Source organism: Thamnophis sirtalis, unplaced genomic scaffold, assembly GCF_051295495.1.
Source record: "Thamnophis sirtalis isolate CommonGarterSnake01/CBP01778 unplaced genomic scaffold, rThaSir2_p1.2 scaffold_14, whole genome shotgun sequence".
Taxonomy (NCBI): Eukaryota; Metazoa; Chordata; class Lepidosauria; order Squamata; family Natricidae; genus Thamnophis; species Thamnophis sirtalis.
Genome location: NW_028261394.1, coordinates 29330635 through 29354085, shown reverse-complemented (window position 1 = coordinate 29354085; position 23451 = coordinate 29330635). Strand labels below are relative to the sequence as shown.

The 23451-nt window shown below is 42.5% G+C and overlaps 1 protein-coding gene across 2 annotated transcripts in view; it reads right to left on the bottom strand.

Annotated features, from left to right (window-relative positions):
* Positions 1-2810: 2810 nt before the first annotated feature.
* Positions 2811-23451, bottom strand: part of LOC106541579 (receptor-interacting serine/threonine-protein kinase 2) — a 39295-nt gene continuing 18654 nt past the window's right edge. For both annotated transcript variants that reach the window (XM_014057071.2, XM_087728454.1), the window contains 10 exons: positions 21122-21275; positions 20212-20367; positions 19484-19632; positions 17229-17278; positions 16000-16161; positions 15004-15089; positions 13998-14066; positions 11608-11755; positions 5370-5564; positions 2811-3805 (listed from right to left, as the gene is read on the bottom strand). In XM_014057071.2, coding sequence (XP_013912546.2) covers positions 3513-3805; positions 5370-5564; positions 11608-11755; positions 13998-14066; positions 15004-15089; positions 16000-16161; positions 17229-17278; positions 19484-19632; positions 20212-20367; positions 21122-21275 — 1462 coding nt within the window. In that variant the 3' untranslated portion in view covers positions 2811-3512. The remainder of the gene's footprint in view (positions 3806-5369; positions 5565-11607; positions 11756-13997; positions 14067-15003; positions 15090-15999; positions 16162-17228; positions 17279-19483; positions 19633-20211; positions 20368-21121; positions 21276-23451) is intronic.

Genomic DNA, 23451 nt, shown 5'->3' with positions numbered 1-23451 from the left:
GAACTCTATCCAAGCTCTTGATTTCTTGCCCTTGACACTTGTTCCTTCCTTCTTTCTTATAGAATCACAAATATTTTCCCACTCTTTCTCGAAAACCTCCAACGATGGAGGGCTTTATTTGCTAATGCGTATTAATGAACAATTCCTAAACATTTCTGAGCCATTTGAGGATCCACCTCTTAAACAGGCCATCCATGCTTAATATTCCTATGGGTCAATGCTTTCCTGAGACCAAGATCTATTATGTCCATACCATACCCACAGTCTACTAAGAAAGTAAATGAAATAAATTAATCTAAGATGATTTGTTTCCAATAATTAGACACCAAGCTAGCTTTGATCATAGAAACATGTTTGCACCAACTGCCTTCTTTCTCAGGATCCTTTTCTTGTATAATTCTCCTTTCTTTTCTTATTTCGTCTGTCATCCTTTGAATTCCATGGCATTGTGGGGACCTTCCTCGGTATACCTGATTGGCCCTTGGGCTACGGGGGAGGGCCTGGCCCAAAGTTAACCAAGAAGTTGGTATGCTTGAAATGAGACTAGAGCCTAGGATCATCATTGCTAGCCTTTCCCCAGTATACCGCAATGACTCTTAGGCTATCATAGTAGCATACCAGAATGGGTCTATGTCAGCTTGCCACAGGACAACTTGCTGAGGGACAAGAATTACACTAATATCAAAGAAAGTGTTGTTGTTAGTTGCGAAGTCGTGGCTGACCCTTCACGATCCCATTGACAATGTTCCTCCAGGCCTTCCTGTCCTCTACCATCCTCTAGAGTCCATTTCAGCTCACACCGACTGCTTTGGTGACTCCAACCAGCCACATCATTCTCTGTCGTCCCCTTCTTCTTTTGCCCTCCATCGTTCCCAGCATGAGGCTCTTCTCCAGGGAGTCCTTCCTTCTCATTAGGTGGCCAAAGTCTTTGAGTTTCCTCTTCAGGATCTGGCCTTCTAAAGAGCAGTCAGGGTGGATCTCCTCTCCGACTGACCGGTTGGATCACCTTGCAGTCCAAGGGACTCACAGGAGTCTTCTCCAGCACCACAGTTCAAAGGTCTCAATTCTTTGGCGCTCAGCCTTTCTTAGGGTCCAACTTTCACAGCTTTATATTGCAACTGGGAAAACCATAGCCTTGACTATGCACACATTTGTTGGCAGGGGGACGTCTCTGCTTTTTAGTATGCTGTCTAGATTTGCCATAGCTTTCCTCCCCAGGTTCGAACTATTCTGTTCCTCTATTTCTATTGAAGAAAAGGTGGAACAGAATCATGAACCACGGTGGCGCAGTGGTTAGAGTGCAGTACTGCAGGCTACTTCTGCTGACTGCTGGCTACCTGCAATTTGGCAATTCAATTCTCACCAGGCTCAGCCTTCCATCCTTCTGAGGTGGGTAAAATGAGGACCCAGATTGTTGGGGGCAAGAGGCTGACTCTGCAAACTGCTTAAAGAGGGCTGTAAAAGCACTGTAAAGCGGTATATAAGTCTAAGTGCTATTGCAAAAAGGACGCCAAAGGATGAAAAATGAAATGTGAATGACAAACATTAAAATATTTTAAAAATTATTTTGGTGAGTTGACCATGGCTAGTTGGCCATAGTGACTTGGCTGCAGCAAATTGTCCCATTCCATACCAGGATATTTCCAGACAAATTATTGTGCAATGATACTGCCCCTTTTATACAATTTTACAGGTAGTCCTTGGCCTACAACCAGCTGCTTAACGATTGTTCAAAATTATGACAGACCCCTCCTGTGATTATGTGATCGCATTTTGGACACTTGGCAACCAGTTCAACATTCATCGCCATCTGCAGCAGCCTGTGGTTGTGCAAGCATGATTTATGACATTTTTTTGGTTTCTAGCATTTACATCTTGCTTCTCACAAGAAAACACTCATTGGAGGTAAATGGGTTTGCTTAATGACAGCTGCATTCTACCAATGACCGTGGTGTTTGCTTAATGACTGTTGTAAGAAATGGTTGTAACTTTTAGACACGACCACGGGGATCTATGACCAAAATTCCAGGCTCAATTGCAGTGGCAAATTAAAGACTAACTGTATTTTATCAAATTCCCCAGTGATCATACACAATATTTTTTATCCTGAAGTTTTCTTTTTAATGAATTTCTTTTTAGGAGTTTTCTTTTAATTTTAAGACCTTTTAATTAGTTATTAATAGATTTCAGAACCAGTTGGCATTTAATCTCATTTCAATTATTAAGTTTCATTTTCAGCATGCTTAAATTTTGCTGGGGGGTTCTAAAAGAACCACAGTGCAATTAACCTAGTTTGGATCCACTTATTGGATCTGGTTCGCACAACACATTATATTTGATATAGTTATTTAATCAATAAGCCTTAAACTAAATTAAAACCCAACACATTAGGATACAATGCAGTTAGTTTGGATTGGCTCAATAGCATTTAGCTGTAGTTTATGGTGTAGGATTTTTCCCAATATAGTCTAAATCTAAATTGGGGCCAGCAACCTGCAGCTCTGGAGCTGCATGTGGGTCTTTCATCCCTCTGCTGTGGCTCCCTGTCACATGTCAGCTTCACAGTTGATAGGGCTTTCAGTTAGGACAGGTAGAGGAAAAAGGATGTCACACTAGGCGGAGACTCTATGGTGGGGAAACCAGACTTCCGGTCGGCTCCAGAATTGAACGGGGGGCTTCCGATTAGGACCTTTGTGGCTCTTTGAGTGTTTAGGGTTGCCGACCCCTGATCTAAACAGACATGGTTTATTGTAGTTTATTTAGAAAAAAAAGCCTGGTTAAAGAAAGTTGGATGAATAAAATGCATGAAGGCAGTCTAGACTTTATTTTTTTTAACCGAATGATTTTTGAAATGAAAGACAGACACCAGATTGACACATGCACATTTACATTTCTTGAAAATTAACCCAGACAGTTTTAATTGCTTCTGATATAACTTGCAGGAGATCTCCTAGTACCAAACCTGCCTTCATTTTCAGTGTTTTCCCTTATTCTCTGAGCCATTGCCGACGAATAAACCCAGCTTCCACATTCCTCGTATCTGAGAAAAACCTGGATTCTGAATCTCTCTCGCCTTTGTGCCACCTTGATTTCAGGTGCGGAGAACCAAAGGTGTAATTTGCTCTGGAAGGTGGACCAACTGCCTTGCTTCTTGCTTGAAGCCATTAGCAACCTCACTTTTACTCCCAGTGGTTTACTGGCAAAGCCCTGTCCTTAAATGACTTTTTAATTCCCCACAGCTCCATAAGCCGCTTTGGCACAACGTGAAAATTTAAAACCTTGTGCTCTTCTGCCTTTGAGGAAAAACAAGAGAGCTTAGAGCCTACTCATCCCGATATCATGCCCAAAACAGCAAATCTTGATCCTTTTCCTTCAGCTTGTTCTTTTTCATCCAATCCAGGCATTTATTGACCTATTTATTTAAGAGGATGAGCATCTCTAAAAAGTAACGCAAGGCATCCCTTGGACGGATAAGGCCACGGTGTAAAACCGAATTGAGATTTAGGTTTAATTCACCGGGTTTGCTGGAGCTTTCTCAGCAAAAGGCTGCCTTTACTGCTGGATAATACAGTCACCACGGCCTCAGCAGCCTGTTCCCCCAAATTCAGACAAGTGTCAATCAAAGCCCGGGTGCGTCCAGTCAAAGTCGGGTATGACCTGATCATTTCGTAATCTGGCCTGGGTAAGAGCTGTTGGGCACGCAGGACGTCCAGGAGGTGGTTCAAGCGCCCTTCGGTCATTGAACTTAAGATGGTTTCTCGGCCCAAGGTGAGGATGGAGCAGTTCTTTGTTTTGCAGGTAGGACCTAAAAGGCAGGGGAGCAAAGATTGTGAGAATGCAAACATGAGACATTTCTGAGGTCTGAGCCGCGGTGGCTCAGTAGTTAAGAGTGCGGTCTTGCAGGCTACTTCTGCTGACTGCCAGCAGTTTGGCAGTTCGATTCTCACCAGCTCAAGATTGACTCAGCCTTCCAGATTGTTGGGGGCTATATGCTGACTCTGTAAACCACTTAGAGAGGGCTGTAAAGCCTTATACTGATATAAGTCTAATTGCTATTGCCCTTCCTTCCTTCCTTCCTTCCTTCCTTCCTTCCTTCCTTCCTTCCTTCCTTCCTTCCTTCCTTCCTTCCTTCCATCCATCCATCCATCCATCCATCCATCCATCCATCCATCCCTCCATGAGACACAGTGGTCAGAATGCAGTACTGCAGGCTGACTTTGCCCACTGCCAGGAGTTCAATTCTGACCAAGTTCAAGGTTGACTCAGTCTTCCAACCTTCCAGATTGTGGGAGATAATATGCTGACTGTAAATCGCTTAAGAGGGCTGTAAAGCACTATGAAGCGGTATAGATTTATGCTATTGCTTTTGCTTTTTCCTGGTTCATTCATAAACCATTTGCTGTTTGTTGCAACTGGAATTGGCAACTGGGAAGGAACATCTCTTCCCTGGACAGTTCATCACTGAAAGACACCCCCCCCCCTCAAAATAAAGAGACGATGATAACATTTTAATCACATCTTTTCATATAAAAGCAAACAACCCTAATAGCCTTGCCTCATACATGTCTATGGAGCAGTGGTGGGATTCTTTTTTTTTTTTACTACCGGCTCTGTGGGTGTGGCTTGGTTTGCATGGCTTGGTGGGTGTGGCTTGGTGGGCATGGTAGGGGAAGGTTACTGCAAAATCCCCATTTCCTCCCCACTCCAGGGGAAGGATACTGCAAAATGCCCATTCCCTCCCAATCAGCTGGGACTCGAGGACAGAGAATAAATGGGGGCAGGGCCAGTCCGAGGTGGTATTTACCAGTTTGCTAAACTACTCAAAATTTCCGCTATTGGTTCTCCAGAACTGGTCAGAACCTGCTGAATACCACCTCTGCTATGGAGATTCTCAATCATCCAGGTCATGGTTGGGCCAGAGGTGTTTTTCCAAAACATTTTGCTTCTCATCAAAGACGTTTCTTCAGTTCCAAACTGAAGAAGCTTCTTGGATGAGAAGAGAAACTCTTTCAAGGAAAAAAACAAGAAAGTCCAGTTGCCTTTTGGAAAAGCACCTTTGAGTCTTCCTCCTACAATATTTTGTATGTACGCAGCTCTTTTATATGGGATTCTAAGCTGGGCTTTTATCCAAAATTTGTTGAATAGATCACACCTGCCTGGGCTTTACACACATTGAGCTATAAATTATGATTTATAAATCACCCTGAGGTTGTGCAATATGTTTAAGTCACAACTATTATGATTTAGCACACTGGAAAGCAAGCAAAATAAAATAAGTATTACGCTGCCGGTGTTTCTCTTAATGAATGAATTAAAGTGGAATGCACAACTGTTCCTATCCACAATCCTGGTTTAATTTTAATTCTCACCTGTTAATGTGCTGTTGGGCCAATTGTGTGGACAGTTTTTGCAACAAGTTGGTTCTCCCACTGTTTGTGGAAACGGAGGCTGATAACGTTTGGACTCATCGTTGAAGGGCCTAGTTTTATTGTTGCTTATCTTTGAATGGGGTGGAAGAACAATGGATGGAAGACTTGATCCATTGCTGGCACTTATAGATGGATCTGCATGAAAGAATGCCAAACAACAAATGAAGTGTTGAGACGGACACACAAATTGTTTTATTGGTCATATCATAAATGGTAGAACATCCATTCAGTTCAGTCCATACCAAATAAGAAATACATTGCATAGAGTTTTGTTTGTTTGTTTAGATTTACAATCGATCAAAGATCGTCGGCTTCCACAATATGTGACCGAACAATTGGAACATTCATGGTATAACTAAAAGATGGGAGTACCAGACCATCTTATTTGTCTCTTGATGCAGTTCAAGAAGCAACAGTGAGAACTGGACACAGAATCACTGATTGGTTCAAAATTGGGAAAGGAGTCTGGCAAGGCTGTATACTGTTGCCCTGCCTTTTTAACATATGCAGAGAACACAAGAAAGGCGGAGCTAGATGAATCACGAGTTGGAATTAAGATTGCCGAAACAAATAACAATAACTTCAGATATGCAGATGATATCACTCTAATGGCAGAAAGTGAAGAGGAACTAAAGGCCTCAATGCGGGTGAAGAAGGAGAGTGCAAAAGTTGGCTTGAAACTCAACATTAGGAAAACTAAGATCACGGCATCCATCCCTCTCAATTCCTGGCAAATAGATGAGGAAGAAATGGAGGTAGTGACAGATTTTATTTTCCTGGGCTCCAAGATAGACAGCATACTAAAAAGCAGTGATATCACCCTGCCAACAAAAGTGCGTATAGTGAAGGCTCTGGTTTTCCCAGTTGCAATGTATGGCTGTGAAAGTTGGACCATAAGGAAGGCTGAGTGCCAAAGAATGGAGGCCTTTGAACTCTGGTGCTGGAGACGATTCCTGTGAGACCTTTGGACTGCAAGGCGATCCAACTGGTCAGTCTTAGAGATCAATCCTGACTCCTCTTTAGAAGGCCAGATCCTGAAGAGGAAACTCAAATGCTCTAGCCACCTAATGAGAAGGAAAAACTCACTAGAGAAGAGCCTAATGCTGGGAAAGATTGAGGGCAAAAGAAGCAGGAGACGACAAAGAATGAGGTGGCTGGATGGAGTCACCGAAGCAGTTGGTGTGAGCTTAAATGGACTCCAGAGGTTGATAGGGGACAGGAAGGTCTGGAGGAATGTTCTCCATGGGGTCGCGGCTTCACAACTAACAACATCATAATGAAAAGATCATAACATCAGAATCACAATTGAGAAAATAAAAATCAAGAAAGGGATGAAGGAATAGTGATAAAATACAGATGAAATTAGTTTACTAAATAAAGGAGGAAGAGGAGGAATGTTGATGCAGCTTCAAAACTTTTCTCAATGTGAAAGTCTCAAACTTTTGATTCTCGTCCCAGAATCATATGCTACCCAGTGAAGGTCAGTTCTTATAGTCTCCTGACCATCGTAGGGCCATAATATTATGATGCCAGATTGTGATAAAAATTGGTTGTTGCCATTGGCAGGGAATTTCTGTGCAGAACCTAGCCCTTGTACTATAGAAACTGTTTGCCCTTGGGGTATCTCTGCTTGTAAGAGATTTGGGTGTCATCTAGCTGTATGTATGTTTTTATGCTTTTAAATCTGTTTGCTTGAGTTTATACCAAAGCTAAAGTCTCTTTCTTCGCTGATATACTTATTGTCTCTAGATATAAAAGAGCCAATTCCCTGGGCCCCTGATCACTGTCTGACCCTTGGCAGAACTGATGAATTTGTAACGAATTATGACAATAGCGATAAAGTTCTACAACTAAATCTAACATGTTTTTTTTAAATCCATATAATATTAATCCACAACTAGATTAAAATTGTTTATTCCAGGGGTAGGCTACTATGCCAACTTTACGACCTGTGGACTTTAACTCCCAGAATTCCATGGTGGCTCAGGAATTCTGGGAATTGAAGTCCACAGAGCATAAAATTGCCCACTCCTGGTATATTCCATTCTTTCTCTTCAGCACCTGAGCCAATTTCCTTCCAGCTCACGGGCTGGACAGAAGAAACCACTCAAAACAAGATGTTCAGCTTCAACAAATCTGGCAGGCAATCTATTTGCATTCTGTAGGAAACTTCTCCGCCAAACTCCTGAACTTTTACCTACTATTCAAGCCCTGAAGGGGGAAAGCTGGATAAACAGAGTTGCATTTTTGCAAAAAGAAGACAAAAGGAACCTACAAGATTATATCACTATCCCCTGTTCTTCTGCAGAGAACCAGTTCTAGGCAGGGACCTGGATGGGTATTGGAAACCTCATTTTAACTGGATGTGAGGCATGTCTATTATTCACAAATATCCATTAAATGCAAAAGAACAAAACGAGGGCACTTTATTCTCTAAGTATTATGGTATCATTGTACAACTGACGTCACTTGTGCCAATTTGCATCATTGGTAGGGTGATGTTTACATCAGTTGGATAATTGATATCATACTCAGGAAGACAGTTAATGGACATAGAGGACTTAAATCAGCATGAAACTTGGTCTGTTGAATGCAGAATAACAGAGTTGGAAGGTGGAAATCTAAGAGGTCTAGTCCCAACCCTACTCAAGCAGGAGACTCTACACCATTCTGGAGAACTGGTTGTCCAAGTCTATTAAATCAAGGCCTAACCAATTGACCTTTCATTCTAGTTTGACTTCAGGCCTGCCACACTTTCTATCGTGGGAAACTGGGAGGGAGGATTACGTGGAGTTGGGTAATGTGTAGCCATAATAACGTTTTTCTCTGAAAGTCAAGGTCGACTTTGTCTCTGCACCTGGCCGGATCTGTATGGGAGGAATCTGTCTTCGTGGCAGTGAACAGACTGGACCATGTGATGAAATTGTGGGTGTTGGAGCAGGATTGTGAACTTTCAACTGGGTGGGGAAAACCGGGAAGCTTTCAGATTTGGGTTTTCCCAGATGTGCCAACATGGCTCTCTTAATAAATTGGAACTTTGAGGAATCCTTTGCCTCGGACTCTGATTTTATATTGGATGCTATTTGGAACCCCGACATATAGTGTGTGTACAAAAAGCTCCCATATCTTTGTTTTTCATTTTTCAATTATTTTTTTCCCTTTTCTGTTCTGTTTCAGAAAAATCCACATACACGCACAACTTAATTCTCAAATCTATTTCTCCCCTATACATACATACATACATACATACATACATACATACATACATACATACGAACGTACTTCTATGACCCTTTGTGGCGCAGTGGTCAGAGTGCATTACGGCTACTTCTGCTGACTGCTGGCTGCCTGTAATTTGGTAAATCAAATCTCACCAGGCTCAAGGTTGACTCAGCCTTCTATCCTTCCGAGGTGGGTAAAATGAGGACCCAGATTGTTGGGGAAAAGAGACTGACTCTGTAAACTGTTTAGAGAGGACTGTAAGACACTGTGAAGTAGTATATAAGTCTAAGTGCTATTGCTATATGTATAGGTATTAAAAGCTCCCATATCTTTGTTGTTTTTCCTTTTTTAATCATTTTTCCCCCTTTTCTGTTCTGTTTCGGAAAACTCCTCATACACGCATAGCTTAATTCTCAAATCTATTTCCCCCTATACGTAACATTAGAAAAATACCTTGAGGTTTCAGATTAAGTTCTTTGAATTTTTATTTTCATCAGATTTTCTAATGTCTTGGAAGCAGCAGTCCAACCCATACATGCACATGGAATCAGCAAAGTGTTTTTTTAACAAGTGTTGAGGAGATTTCCTGAGTGTGCTTTTCTACACCTATATACACAAAAATGAGGTGTTTCCGATCTAATCTTAAAAACAGAGTAGAGGAGAAATCAGACGGAAAGCCACTCTGGGATGACCTTCAAACCCCAGTTTTGTTTGTTCAGACTTGTTTTACATCCTGCTGACATGTGACAACCTTGTTAGAAAAATAACTTATAGGACAGGCAGACAAGCTTCAACTATCCACCTGTGGATCAGCTGAACTCACTTAAGTTCAACAGCAGCACAGCCAACTAAAGAAGAACATTAAGTATTAACCCCCAAAGGAAGGATGTGGTAGATCATGATTATTCTTCAGAGAATGAAACATTATACTTTTGGGGATCTTGATTTCTGGGTATGTCTTTATGGAGACTCTCAAATAGCCAGGTGTTCTGACCTTGGCTTCCCCAAAAGCAAGAGGCAGATTCCTGGTCCAGACAAAACCCCTTTTGTTAAACAAATGTGAATTCCTCTCATTCACATTCAGCCAAGACCTGGCAAGCAGCCTTTCAAAGGAATATTTATGACCACAGATCTTATCTATCTTGGAAAGCGGCCATGTAAATATTTTCCCAAACGTGGTGCAATGCAAAGAAAGATTGGGCAGAGAGTCTCTGAGATTCACAGACAGATCTTCACACTCCTGAAACGAATCTAATGACCAAATGAACTAATGGTTTCCTGCAAAAGCCCCCCTCCCCTTTCGCTCCTCTTTTATTTCCTATGGGAGGGGAGAATCACCTTCCATCTGTGACTTTAGTCTCAAGTCGACCCTGATTTCTGAGCTGTTCTTTTCTTCTGGTAGCTGCGCATGCGCACACTGGGAACAGGCTCCAGCTGTTCCTCTGCTTCACTGCTGTCTAGCTCCAAAGGAGCTGAGAACTGCGTGACAGCCTTGGCCCCCTTTCTGCCTCTGACGCAGAGCCCTCATCCGAGCCTTCCCCACCCTCCAGGACTGGCCCATGCCACAATACCAGGTCACTGTTGTCCCAAAGGTGCTTTTTCCAAAAGTCAACAGGACTTTCTTGGGCTTTTTTCCTTTGAAAACATTTCACTTGTCACCTAAGAATCTTAGATGCATGGAGAATCAACGAAGAGGAATCGCCAACAAGTAAGTCTAATTGCCTTTTTGGAAAAAGCACCTTTGGGACACCGGCTCCATTTTCTTCAATTCAAAAAGGGTCTGTTTATGGGTTTACCGGGAGAATTGAAGGGTGGAATAGATATCTTCTGTTGGGCTTCTGCCAATGACATTTTGAACACAATTCTTTGATGACCAAGTCAAGCCAGGGTAGCCATGGTGTAATCATTGCAGTTGGATTGCATGTTCTTTAAAACCACTCGTCTGGCCTGCAAAACTGGTTAGCCAAATGCCCTAAGAACACGGCTTGCTTTTCGTTCCCGCTGTGCCTTTTTTATATTTCTAGATAATCTTCTAATGTCTGTTTCACCCTTAACACTTCTGGTTCACAATCAACACTATTTTAGGCGCATTGTTAGTATTCGATAATGATTCATTTTCTATTTCCCAATACAATTAATCGCAACGTTCTGCCTGGTTGCATTTCTCAAGGAGAAATTGCACTCCACAAGGAGAATTCACACAAATATACACTCATATTCTTTTCACATGGTCTTTTCATATAACAGCCAATATCTTGCTGAATTAGGACTGTACATGTCTCTGACATTTTCCCCCAGTCTCACTGCACTCTTGTTCGGAATCAACATCTCCCATTTAAATTGATTTAAGAGCTAACAACCCTAAAAAGCATACTAAAAAGCAGAGACATCACCCTGCCAACAAAAGTGCGTACAGTCAAGGCTCTGGTTTTCCCAGTTGCAATGGATGGCTGTGAAGGTTGGATCATAAGGAAGGCTGAGCACCAAAGAATTGAAGCCTTTGAACTTTGGTGCTGGAAAAGTCTCCTGCAAGTCCCTTGGACTGCAAGGCCATCCAACCGGTCAGTCCTAGAGGACATCAACCCTGATTGCTCTTTAGAAGGCAGATCCTGAAGAGGAAACTCAAATACTTTGGCCAGCTAATGAGAAGGAAGGACTCACTGGAGAAGAGGCTCATGCTGGGAAAGATTGAGGGAAGAAGAAGAAGAAGAAGAAGAAGAAGAAGAAGGAGGAGGAGGAGGAGGAGGAGGAGGAGGAGGAGGAGGAGGAGGAGGAGGAGGAGGAGGAGGGGATGACAGAGAATGAGGTGGCTGGATGGAGTCATTGAAGCAGTCGGCGTGAGTTTAAATGGACTCTGGAGGACAGGAAGGCCTGGAGGAACGTTGTCCATGGGGTCGCGATGGGTCGGACATGACTTCGCAACTAACAACAACAAAAGAGCTAACAGAAACGTTACCTCTTCCTAAGGCTGTCCCTCGAGGTGTATTGCTGACAAGGACAGTCTGGTTCAATTTATTCCCTGGATTTCCTGTTTCACATGATAAGCTCTGCGGCTTTAACACAATTTCCTTGTTGGGCACATTGTTGTTCTGAGGACAGATGAGCTAAACCAAGCAACGAGAAATGACATCATTTGCAATAACAACATTAACCAAACATTTATCTTTTTAGAGCTGCACATTTTTAGAAAGTTGTATGAATTCCAATGAGAAGATTAAAGAAAACATGCTATAGGGGGGCCTTAACTTAGCAGCCCAATTGAGATGACAATTTTTGTTGCTAAATAACACAGCGGTTAAGTAAATTTTGCCCCATTTTATGATCTTTCTTGCCACAGCTGTTAAGTGAATCACTGCAGTTGTTAAGTTATAGTTGTTAAGTGAACTTGGCTTCCTCACTGACTTTGCTTGTGAGAAGGTCGTAAAAATGGGATTAGATGACCCCGGGACACTATGACCATCATAAATATGAGTCAGTTGCCAAGCAGTTGAATTTTGATCACATGAACATGGAGATGCCACAATGGTTGTAAGTGTGAGAAATGCTCCACACTATGAACCACTTCCTCGCCATGAAGATTTACTTCTAGCAAACTCCTGGCTTCTCTGAAAATATCCACATTGCCATGTTCTACACCCCCAAAAAGATAAATATTCTGGTATTTTCCAAAATATTTAATCCTCAGAATTGTGGGTATATTTGTAGTTATTTGGGCTGAATTGGCATCATAGATAATTTTACTATCTTCTTCTGTATATATAAAAATGGCTGTGTGTGTGTTTGTGTGTGTGTGTGTTTGTGTGTGTATGTATGTTTCAGCATAACTCCGGAACGCTTTGAGCAATCTCAACCAAACTTGGTACACAGATGCCTTAATCTCTGGAGAAAAATATTGTGGGGTTAAGACACTCCTACCACCCTTCGGGGTATATGTTCTGTTAAGCTACAGCCTGTTGTGTCTTAAAATGGCTTCTACTGTACTGCCGTAAAATGGCTTCTACTGTACAACACAATGGAGTTGCCATGGTAACAGCTTCACAGCACTCCACAAAGGGGCTCCCTCTGGTAAGGGGGAAAACCAACATTTAAAGGAAGTCACAGATAAAGAAAAAGATTCTATCACATTGGAAAACTATTGGTATTCACCCAAACTCAATTCACATATAGCAACTGCAGGTGCCATTTTGACTTCTGATTCGTCTTGAAGATGCCCCTGCTATGTGTATTCTTTGACTTATGACCGGTTGCTTATTGACCTTTCAAAGTTAAAATCAAACCCTGAAAAGGGGACTTAGGGCTGAATTCAAAGTTTGACATCCCAGTCACCCTCGGGGGTGGGGGGGGGGTTGTCACATGATTGCATTTTACATGCTTGGCAACTAGTCCACATTTACAACTTTTAGGGAATCCTGCAGTCAGGTGACCACAATTGGTGAAAGTTTTGCCAGAAACTGGAGTTTACTTCTGGTTTTTAGAAAAATCTCTCTGTAGGAAAGTCTATTTAATGATGACTGCAAAAAACAGTCATAAAATTAGGTGTGGTCATGTGGTGACCTGCTTTATGACCTTCATGACCTACGACCAAAATTGTGTACTCAGTTATGGTTGCATGGATAGGATTATCGGTAATCAAATATAAAGGACAATCGTTTGTAGAGATTCTCAGTCATCCAGGTCATGGTTGTCCCAAAGATGCTATTTCAGGAGGCGACTGGACTTCCTTGATTTTTCCTTTTGAAGACTTTTGAAGATTTTTCCTTTTCCTTTCGCTTCTCATCCAAGAAGCTTCTTCAGCTCCGTCTGGATGGTGGGGAATGGAAGGACTGATACTCCTGGCAGACAGCTCATCATTTGCATCCTTTTAGAGGGTCGGTGAGGCCACTGGGAGGTATACCTGTGTCCTCAGGGTCACCTGAGTGGTGCTCTTGGTTCCTGTCATCTGCCATTTTTTCCCTCTGGAAATCCATTCCTACTCCCACACCATTCCAAGGGTTTTCATCCCAAATTGTATAGCTAAACGTCTGTAGAGATTCTCAGACATCCAGGTCATGGTTATCCCAAAGAAACCAGGATTACTATTCAAGTGACCCTAAGAACACAGATAATCCTCCAAGTGCTTCAATGACCTTCAAAAAGGATGCAAATGACCAGCTGTCTGCAAGGAATATAAATCCTTCCATTCCCCACTATCCTGTCGGAGCTGAAGAAGCTTCTTAGATGAGAAGTGAAACATCTTCAAAAGGAAAAAACAAGAAAGTCCAGTTGCCTCCTGAAAAAAGCACCTTTGGGACATAAAGGACAATAGCTAAATTGAATGCAAGACCCCCCAAGCCGTCTTCTACTCACCTCTAAATTGCGCATCCCTGTTTCAAGCAGGTGAGAAACTGGACCTTTGGCAGCATTGATTGCACATTCCTGAAAGACACAACGGACGCCGTGAGATCAAGCTTCTTAGACTTCTGCTTCTGAGAAAACATCTTCTGTTCAATGTCATCGCTGAGCGATAGAAATGATCATGATAGACATGATCAGTGAAGTAAAGACAAGGATAAGGAAAGCTCGAACTGCATTCTTCCAAATGAAAAAGGTCTTCTGCAGCCACAACATAAGCCTAAGACTGAAAATCAGGCTTGTTAGATGCTACATCTTTTCTATCCTGCTCTACGGAGTAGAGAGTTGGTCTCTGACAGCAAGCCACTTGAAGAAACTAGAAGCATTTGAAATGTGGATTTACAGACGGTTGTTACATATAAGCTGGGTTGACAAAATCACAAATGTGGAGGTGATGAGCTGCCTGGGGAAGCCAAGGGAAATCATCAAAGCCATTAAAAAGTGAAAATTAGAATATTTTGAACATGGGATGCGACACCCAGAAAAATACGCCATCCTTCACTTAATCCTCCAGGGAAAGATTGAAGGCAAAGGAAGTCCAGGCAGAAGAAGAACATTGTGGCTTCAAAGTCTAAGGGACCTGTTTGGACAAAACTCAGCAGCACTTTTTCATGCGACTGTTGACAAAAATAGGATTGCCACCATGATCATCAACATCCATGGCACAAGAAGAAGAAGCGATAGAAATTTGGTGCTTCCTTCTGTTTGTAAACTGAGAATTATCTCTACTTTTAAAAAGAGCTTGATTTAATTTCTCATGCTGAAAAAAGAGGGCAATATGCCAGCCTGGCTAAAGTAGGTGGTATAGTACGATGCATTTCAAGTACAATAGGGGAGGCCATGATTATCCTATTCATAATTAGAGGATTTTGTAACCAAGTCTTTTTTAAAATGGTGGTTTTTAAAAAAAACAAAAACAAAGAAAGAAATGATCCAGAGTCAAACAATTCTTTTGACTCACCTTGGCACAAATCAAGTTGTAGATTGCATCAGAAATCACCTCCTTTGGAAATGTACTGAGGATATCCTTTAGAAATGCTGCACACTCTGTCAACAGAAAAAGGCAGGAAGGATATTTCATTTGTTAATTGGAATGGAATGCTTGAAAGGGACATTGGAGGTCTTCTAGTCCAGCCCCCTGCTTAGGCAGGATGGAATGGACTAAAATGGGAATGGGAATGGGAATGGAATAGAATAGACTAGAATGAGAAGGGGACTGGACTGGACTAGACAGAGAAGGAGAAGGAGGAGGAGAAGAAGGAGAAGGAGAAGGAATGGAATAGAATAGAATAGAATAGAAAAGGAAGGGACATTGGAGGTCTTCTAGTCCAATCCTCTGCTTAGGCAGGAAACCCTACACCACTTCAGACAAATGGTTATCCAATCTCTTTTTAAAACTTCCAATGTTGGAGCATTTACAACTTCTGGAGTTATTCCACTGGTTAATTATTCTAACTGTCAGGAAATTTCTTCTTAGTTCTCTAGGTTGCTTCTCTCCTTGACTAGTTTCCACCCATTGCTTCTTGTCCTACCATCAAGTGCCCCTGAGATATTGGAACACTGCTATCATGTCTCCCCTAGTCCTTCTTTTCATCAAACTAAACATACCCAATACCAGCAACCGTTCTTCATAAATTTTAGCTTCCAGTCCCCTAATCATGTTCACATTTTAAAAGCTTCCCTCCATCCATCCTTCTCTCCATCCATCCTTTTCATACAATCCTGGCTTGAGTGTGGCTTTATTTATGCATATTGCAGCCGGCAAGGCTTTCACAGTGATGCCTCAGAATAACATAGTATTTCTCTAGAGCAGTGTTTCTCAATCTTGCCCACTTTAAGATTGATGGACTTCAACTCCCAGAATTCCCCAGCCAGCCATCACTGGTTTTTTTTTGGGGGGGGGGGAGTAGGGAATTCCCCACTTCTAAATCAGGTGTAAAAAAGCCAACAATATTACCTGTGGCATTGGGTCTGAAGTGAAGTTCTTGGTGCCAGCAGAGAAGCATGAGCTGAATCAGCTTGTTCCGATGAGGCAAGGCATTTGGTATGAATGCTGCTTCGATCCCTGGGCGCAAACCATTGCAGACCCCGGTTATAGCTTGAATCAAAGTCTTTTTTCCTATAATAAGACAAAAAAAGTCCTGAAGAGAACACTGCTATTAACAGCCTATACCAGGGATGCCCAATTTAGCAACTTTAAGACCTGTGGACTTCAACCCCCAGAATTCCCATGGCTGGCTGGGGAATTCTGGCAGTTGAAGTCCATGGGTCTTAAACTTGCCATGGATGGACACCCCTAGTGTACACATTTATACTGGAGCACTGGTATATACTGTAAATGACATGAAAGGAAGTTAAAAGAAAAAACACTAGAGGGCAGCATTAAACCAAAAGTCAGACCTTTCTTTCTTTCTTTCTTTCTTTCTTTCTTTCTTTCTTTCTTTCTTTCTTTCTTTCTTCCTTCCTTTCTTTCTCTTCCTTCCTCCCTCCCTCCCTCTCTCTCTCTCCCCCTCCCTCCCTTTCTTTCTAGCAGTTCTTCGCAGAACTGGTACAAGTTGCAACCACAGATACTGTGTTTCCCCCCAAATAAGACAGTATCTTATTTTCTTTTGATCCCTGAAATAAGCACTTGGCTTTTTTGGGGGGGAGGTCTTATTATTTTTGAGGTGCAGGAGGCGGCGAGCATAGTCACTTCATGGCTGCTGCTGTGTTGCAATATTTTCGGGGAGGGCTTATTTTTGAGGGAGGGTTTATTTTAGCACATGCTCTCAAAAGCCCGATTGGGCTTATTATCCAGGAAGGTCTTCATTGTCAGATGCTGGCAAAGCAAATGTGTGGCCCAAAAGACTTGTAGCAAAGAATATTTTTTGTCTCAGCTCCAAGTTAAAGAAGAGCAGAAGGTAACTCCTGCTGTTACCAGAGTTATGCCGGAAAATACACACAAACACACGCACACAGAGCCATAGATAGATAGATAGATAGATAGATAGATAGATAGATAGATAGATAGATAGATAGATAGATAGATAGATAGATAGATAGATAGATAGATATAGCGATAGATAGATAGACAGAGAGAGAGAGAGAGAGAGAGAGAGACAGACAGACAGACAGACAGACAGACGGATGGAAATGACCCATCAAAGGAAGATTACCTGAGATTGAGCATTTTATTAGATTGCTTACCTGTCAGTGGCTTTTGTCGACTTAGGAGTTCCCAACACATCATCCCAAAACTAGGCACAAACAATCAAAAGGAAAACCAGGTGTTATTTGGTAACATCTCTCATCTAAACAGTTTCCCCAGACCGATACACTTGCTATATTGGAAGTCCAAATTCAAATGACTCCTCAGCATCTCTTGACTTCAGTGAGCACCAAAAGTGTACAATGAATTAAAAAATATGAAATGGGACCCCCATCCAAGATGAAATTCTTGGCCAATCTGTTGCTTCTGAAGAAGCCAAAAGTAGAACACAACAATGACTTTCCTGCTTGTGTTATTCCACAACTAATAATAGAATGGAATGGAATAGAATAGAATTCTTTATTGGCCAAGTGACACACAAGGAATTTGTCTTGGTGCGTATACTCTCAGTGTACATAAAAAGACAAGATACATTCATCAAGAATCATAAGGTACAACACTTAATGATAGTCGTAGGGTACAAATATGCAATCAAATCAACTAGGAAACATAAGGATACAAGCACAATGTTACAGTCATACAGTCGTAAGTGGGAGGAGATGGGTGATAGGAACAATTAGAAGATTAGAAGTAGTGCAGACTTAGTACTGTATATACTCGAGTATAAGCCTAGTTTTTCAGCCCACTTTTTGGGCTGAAAAAAGCTGCCTCGGCTTATACTCGAGTCAGTGAAAAATTTGCCCGAAATGGAGGAGAAAAAGGGGCGGGGCCATGCCGCTGGGTGACACTCGTGAATGGCCCAGTGCCCCTGTGAGTTTCCCCTCCCTCTGTGTCAGTTTGCCGCGCAGCGCGCACTGCACCATCCCCCCTCCTCACGTTCTAATGTAATGCAGGGCTGTCTTACGATTCCCCTTCCTCCCCCTCCTGCCGCTCTGCAACGATGTCCCACCTCCTCCTTGTTATGGCAAGCAGCCACATAGCGATGTCCCACCTCCTCTGGTACAGTGATCCAATGATAGGAATCACTGTGCCGTGTGTCATAGGAGGCGGGACATCGCTCCCGTGGCTGCACGGGACATCATCATCACAGCGGGACATCAGCATCATGAGGTGAGTGAAGTATTTCATTGAATACACCGCTAGTTTACTGTTTTTCTTTGAAATAAATATTCAAAAACATTATTGGTATCTATTTTTATTTTTGAAATTTACCGGTAGCTGCTGCATTTCCCACCCTAGGCTTATACTCGAGTCAATAACTTTTCCAGTTTTTTGTGGTAAAATTAGGTGCCTCGGCTTATATTCGGGTCGGCCTATACTCGAGTATATACGGTAAATGATTTCAGAGTATTGAAGGAATTATTTGTTGAGCAGAGCAATGGCATTCGGGATAATAACAAATTCCTTTTGTAATTCCATTGTGCTAACATACTCCCAACACCCCCAGACCCAGTTTTCCTCACAGTTGGAACCCAGCAAGAAGTAGCAGCATCTTGATGAGGAAGAATCAGCTCCAAAAATACTCATTACTCTAATGCTAAGGGCCAGTGGTAAAATTTATGACTTCCTTCTTCCTCCAGTTTTGAAATCTAATGCAAGCTTTCTATGAAAAGTAAAGAAGCAACTTGGTTGGGCTCCTGGTCAGACAATCCACCATTTCTGGAAGGTTCCAGGTTAGTTAAACCTGCCATAGAGTTGAGCCATTGCCTCACATTGACAAAACAATGCCCTGAGATTCTTTCTTTTTCTTAATTTTTATTTTGAAAAGTTATTTTTTATTTTTTGTTCTCTATATACAATTATAGGTATATAGTCACATAGTTGTTATTCTTTTTTTACATTTGTCGTTCTTATACATTTGTCATTCCATTTACAGGGTTATAAACCACCGTTTGGGTTGCTTTGTTTACCATCCCTCGCCTGTTTTGACACCACCTTCTTTTTCCCTTTCTTTTCTCCATCCCTCTCTTTTCTCCTTTCTTCCTTCCTCTCTCCTTTCCCTTCCTTCTCCCCTTTCCTCTCCCCTACTCCTCTCTTCCCCTTCCTACCCTCTCTCCTTCTCTCATTCTTCCTCTCCTCTCCTCTATCTTCCTTCCCTATTCTTCCTCTCCTCTCCTCCTCTCTTCCTTTCTTTTTCTATTGTTGAAGGTGTCTCTTCCAGCTCTTACTTTTTATTTTCTTGGGGTGGTATTTCAGCAGACCCAAAAATAGTTGAATATCATTTCTTGTTCCCTTTCCTTCTCAAATCTATCTTGGTTATGTTTTTTTTTAATTCTTTCTTTTAAAGACTCACCTATAAACATCTCCTTTTTGTGAGAATTGACCTCCCTGAAGTATTTCAGGAGAAAGGTAGAGCAAATCCCAGCAACTCGCCTCATTACAGTTCTGCAAAGCTGCCCTCAGCTGCTGTTTTCTCCAAGTGGGTTGGCCAAAATCTGAGATCTGCAAAATAGGATTAGATTAGGAATGGGAATGGTGCGGAGCAGAACAGAAGGGAGCAGAATAGAATAGAATGGCAGAGTAGGAAGAGACCTTGGAGGTCTTCTAGTCCAACCCCCTGCTCAGGCAGGGAACCCTAGACCAAGGGTGTCAAACTCAATGCCAGGGGACAGGATCTGGCCCCTGGTAGCAGCGAAGGACTGGCCTGCAGTGCTCTGTCAGCAAAAACAGCGCTCAGGAGGGTGGCGTGCAGCCCTCCTGAGCTCCGTTTTCGCTGGCGGAGGGCTGCAGGAGGCCGTTGCAACTGAAAATGGAGCTGAGGAGCCCGTCATAAATATGAACCGGTTATCAAACATCCAAATGTAAATCACGTGACCCTGGAGAGGCTGCAAGAGTCGTAAGTGTGAAAAATGGGCGTAAGTTATATTTTCCAGTACGGTTGCAACTTCACACAGTCACTAAAGGAATTGTTGAAAGTTGAGGACTACCTATAAGTTGAGGACTATCTAGAATTCCTGAACAACTAAAGTTTTGTTCTGACAGCCAGTCAAAAGGAAGCGGGGAAATGTTTGAAAAACCTACCTTAGCTCTGTATTCAAGATCTAACAGCACATTGGAAGGTTTGAGATGGTGGTGAAGGATAGGAGGCTCCAAACTGTGAAGATAACTTAGACCGGTGGCAACATCTGACAGGATCCTTAGGCTCAAAGGAACAGGAAGATCTGGGTAGAGTTCACCCTGGGGCAAAAAATAGTGTTTATTGAATACACTGTTTTTCAAAACATTGATTTAATATGTGGACCAAGGGTGAAATGCTACCAGTTTGGGCTGGTTCGCCCGAACTGATAGTTTAAAAAAAAATGCTTTAAAAAGTTCCGACGATCAGCTGTGCGACAATCAGCTATGCCACATGATCATTGGAACCTTTTTTAAAACTTTTTTTTAACAGTTTTACTATCTATTTGCCCAAACTGGTAGTAAAAGAATGCTTTAAATTTTTTTTATAAAATGTACCGATGATCAGCTGTGCCAGTCAGCTGTGCCATGCGATGGTCGGAAGTTTTAAAAACTTTTTTTTAGCATTTCTTTAAGAACTGGTAGTTCAAAAAACTTCCCCTTTACCACATCTACATACCCGATCTGTTATTGGAGTTCTCTAATACCTGCCCTTGGTGGGCGTGGCAGGGAAAGGATACTGCAAAATCTCCATTCCCACCCCACTCTGGGGACAGCCATAGGTAGCATTTGCTGGTTCTTCAAACTACTCAAAGTTTCCGCTACCGGTTCTCCAGAACCTGTCAGAACCTGCTGGATTTCACCCCTGGTCTTCACCCTCTATCTCTCACACAAATTATCGGAACTGAGTTGCCTCTTACTTCTCTGCAATCAGTCCCACACTCCTCCTAGGAATCCAGCTCCCTACTATATTCCATTGCACCCCTCCAAAGGACAGCCAGCCAAGGGGATTTTTCTCTAGCCTTCTGTGACTTACATCGTGAATGAACAAAGAGAGAGATCCATTCTGCATCCATGTCGTTGCAACCCCAAGGAAACCTTGAAACTGGCAGATACCCAAAAGCGGCAAGAGATGGTTGCACTGTAAACGTTGTGTGTTTGCAGCTTCTTGAAGCAGAGTCTTGAAGTCTCTGCAAGAGGAAAAAAATATCTGCATGTCAGACTGTTTCAACAGAACAAGACAGCATCATTTGTTACTGCAAAATGAACTATCAGTGTGCGCTTCCATTCCCTCCCCCACTTTGATTACAGCTGTCGTGACAGGAGGGCCGCTGTGACAGCTGCAATTTTGTGCATCAATTGTAAGTCTCCTTGTTTAGTGTGTTCTGACGGAGGCTTCCCAAGAGCATGAAGCAAACTCCTGGTCTGGACAAAAAAACCCTTTTATTAATTGACTGTGAATTCTGCTCATTCACATCCAGCAAAGTCTTTCAAGGGAAGATTTATGGTCACAGACCTTATCTGGCTTGGACAGCTGCCAGGCTGATATCTGCAAAAGTTGGCAAGGAGTCTCGGAGAGTCAGGAACCAATTAAGCAAATTAATTGTCTCCTGCAAACTCCACTCCTCTTTCACTCCTTTTATTTCCTCTGGGAGGGGCCATTCATCATCCACCTGTGGCCTTACTCCCAAGTTGACCCCTGTTCTTTAGCAGTTAGCAGTTAGACTTATATACCGCTTCATAGGGCTTTCAGCCCTCTCTAAGCGGTTTACAGAGCCAGCACATTGCCCCCACAGTCTGGGTCCTCATTTCACTCACCTTGGAAAGATGGAAGGCTGAGTCAACCTTGAGCCGGTGAGATTTGAACCGCTGAACTGCAGATAACAGTCAGCTGAAGTGGCCTGCAGTACTGCACCCTAACCACTGCGCCACCTCGGCTCTTTAGCTGTTCCCTTCCTCTGGCAACTCTATGCATGTGCACACTGGGAACAGGCTCCAGCTGTTCGTCTGCTTCACTGATGTCTGGCTCTGAAGGCCGCTGATAACTGTCGGATAACTCTGGCCCCCTCTCTGCCTCCAACACAGAGCCCTCATCAGAGCCTTCCCCAGACTCCAGGACTGGCCCATGTTCCTCCCCAGCCTCCTCACTGTCCGAATCTGTTGCCAGTTCTGCAGGCCGCTGACAGGCCACAACACAGTGCCTTCATAACTGATAATGAATGAGTGGTCCTTAACCAAGGACTAACTATAGTAACTTTTTTTTCAGGTTCCTTGGAAGGAGGGTCTGCATAAGGTTTTATCCAAACAAGATGGTAGCTACAAAACAGTGCACACAAAAGGGGGACAGTCACAGCGGCCCTCCTGTCATGACAGCTATAATCAATCACATTGTGGACAACATCTTGAGTTTTCTTCTTTAATTGTCTTTAAAAAAAACACTTTTGATGAGGAAAGCATGAATGGACTCTCTGACTACCACCAATTATGCAGTTGAGTTTGGGAAAATAGCAGGGATCAGCACAGTACAATGAATGAGCTTCACCTGAACAAGCAAAGCTGGGAGGCGGAGTTAAATGTGTCATCAGCCTAGAGTTGTTAGGTTGCCACAAACGGTCCAAGTCCCCCTTGAATTCCATTAACCCTTATCTGATGCCAATTTAGTATTGAATGTTGGTTGGCTAGATTCTTGTGTATCGGCATGAGGAATAAATCTTCTGAACTTTAACTTAATGTATGGTCCTGATTCCTTGTGCCTGACAGCACCCTGGTAAACTCTACTTCATGATCAAAGTCACTTCCTTGTTAAATATGCTAGTTACACACACACACACATCACTTTCTGGGGAAGTGTGAAAAAAGGGAGTTTCAGAGAAGAGCAGAGAAATGGTGAGCATTCAGAAACTTTCTAAATTCTTGCTAAAGTGAGCTCAGCTTGTGATCATTAGGAGCCTTCCCCATTCAACAATCAGGAAACCACACCCAAGCACACAGGTTTGATCGTTGGTAGAGAAATATGATAAATAAAATAAATAAATAACATAAATAAACCATGGGAAGACAAAGCATTACACAACCAGCATATTTTTTTAAAAAACAACAGCGGGGGTGGGGGGGAGACAGATAAGAACAAGACCTGGCAATGGCTAAGAGTAGGAAAATTGAAGAAAGAGATGGAGGAGCTAATTTTGCACAGGAACCTTAAGAACAAAGGCATACAGAATTGTGAAGACAGCAACAGATTAGCAAAGGCCGCCTCTGCAAAGAAGCTGAAGAAACAGTGGATCACCTGTTTAGCTGTTGCAGGAAGATCGCACAGACTGACTGTGCAACAACGGCATAATAAAGTAGCAACAATCCTACGTGGCA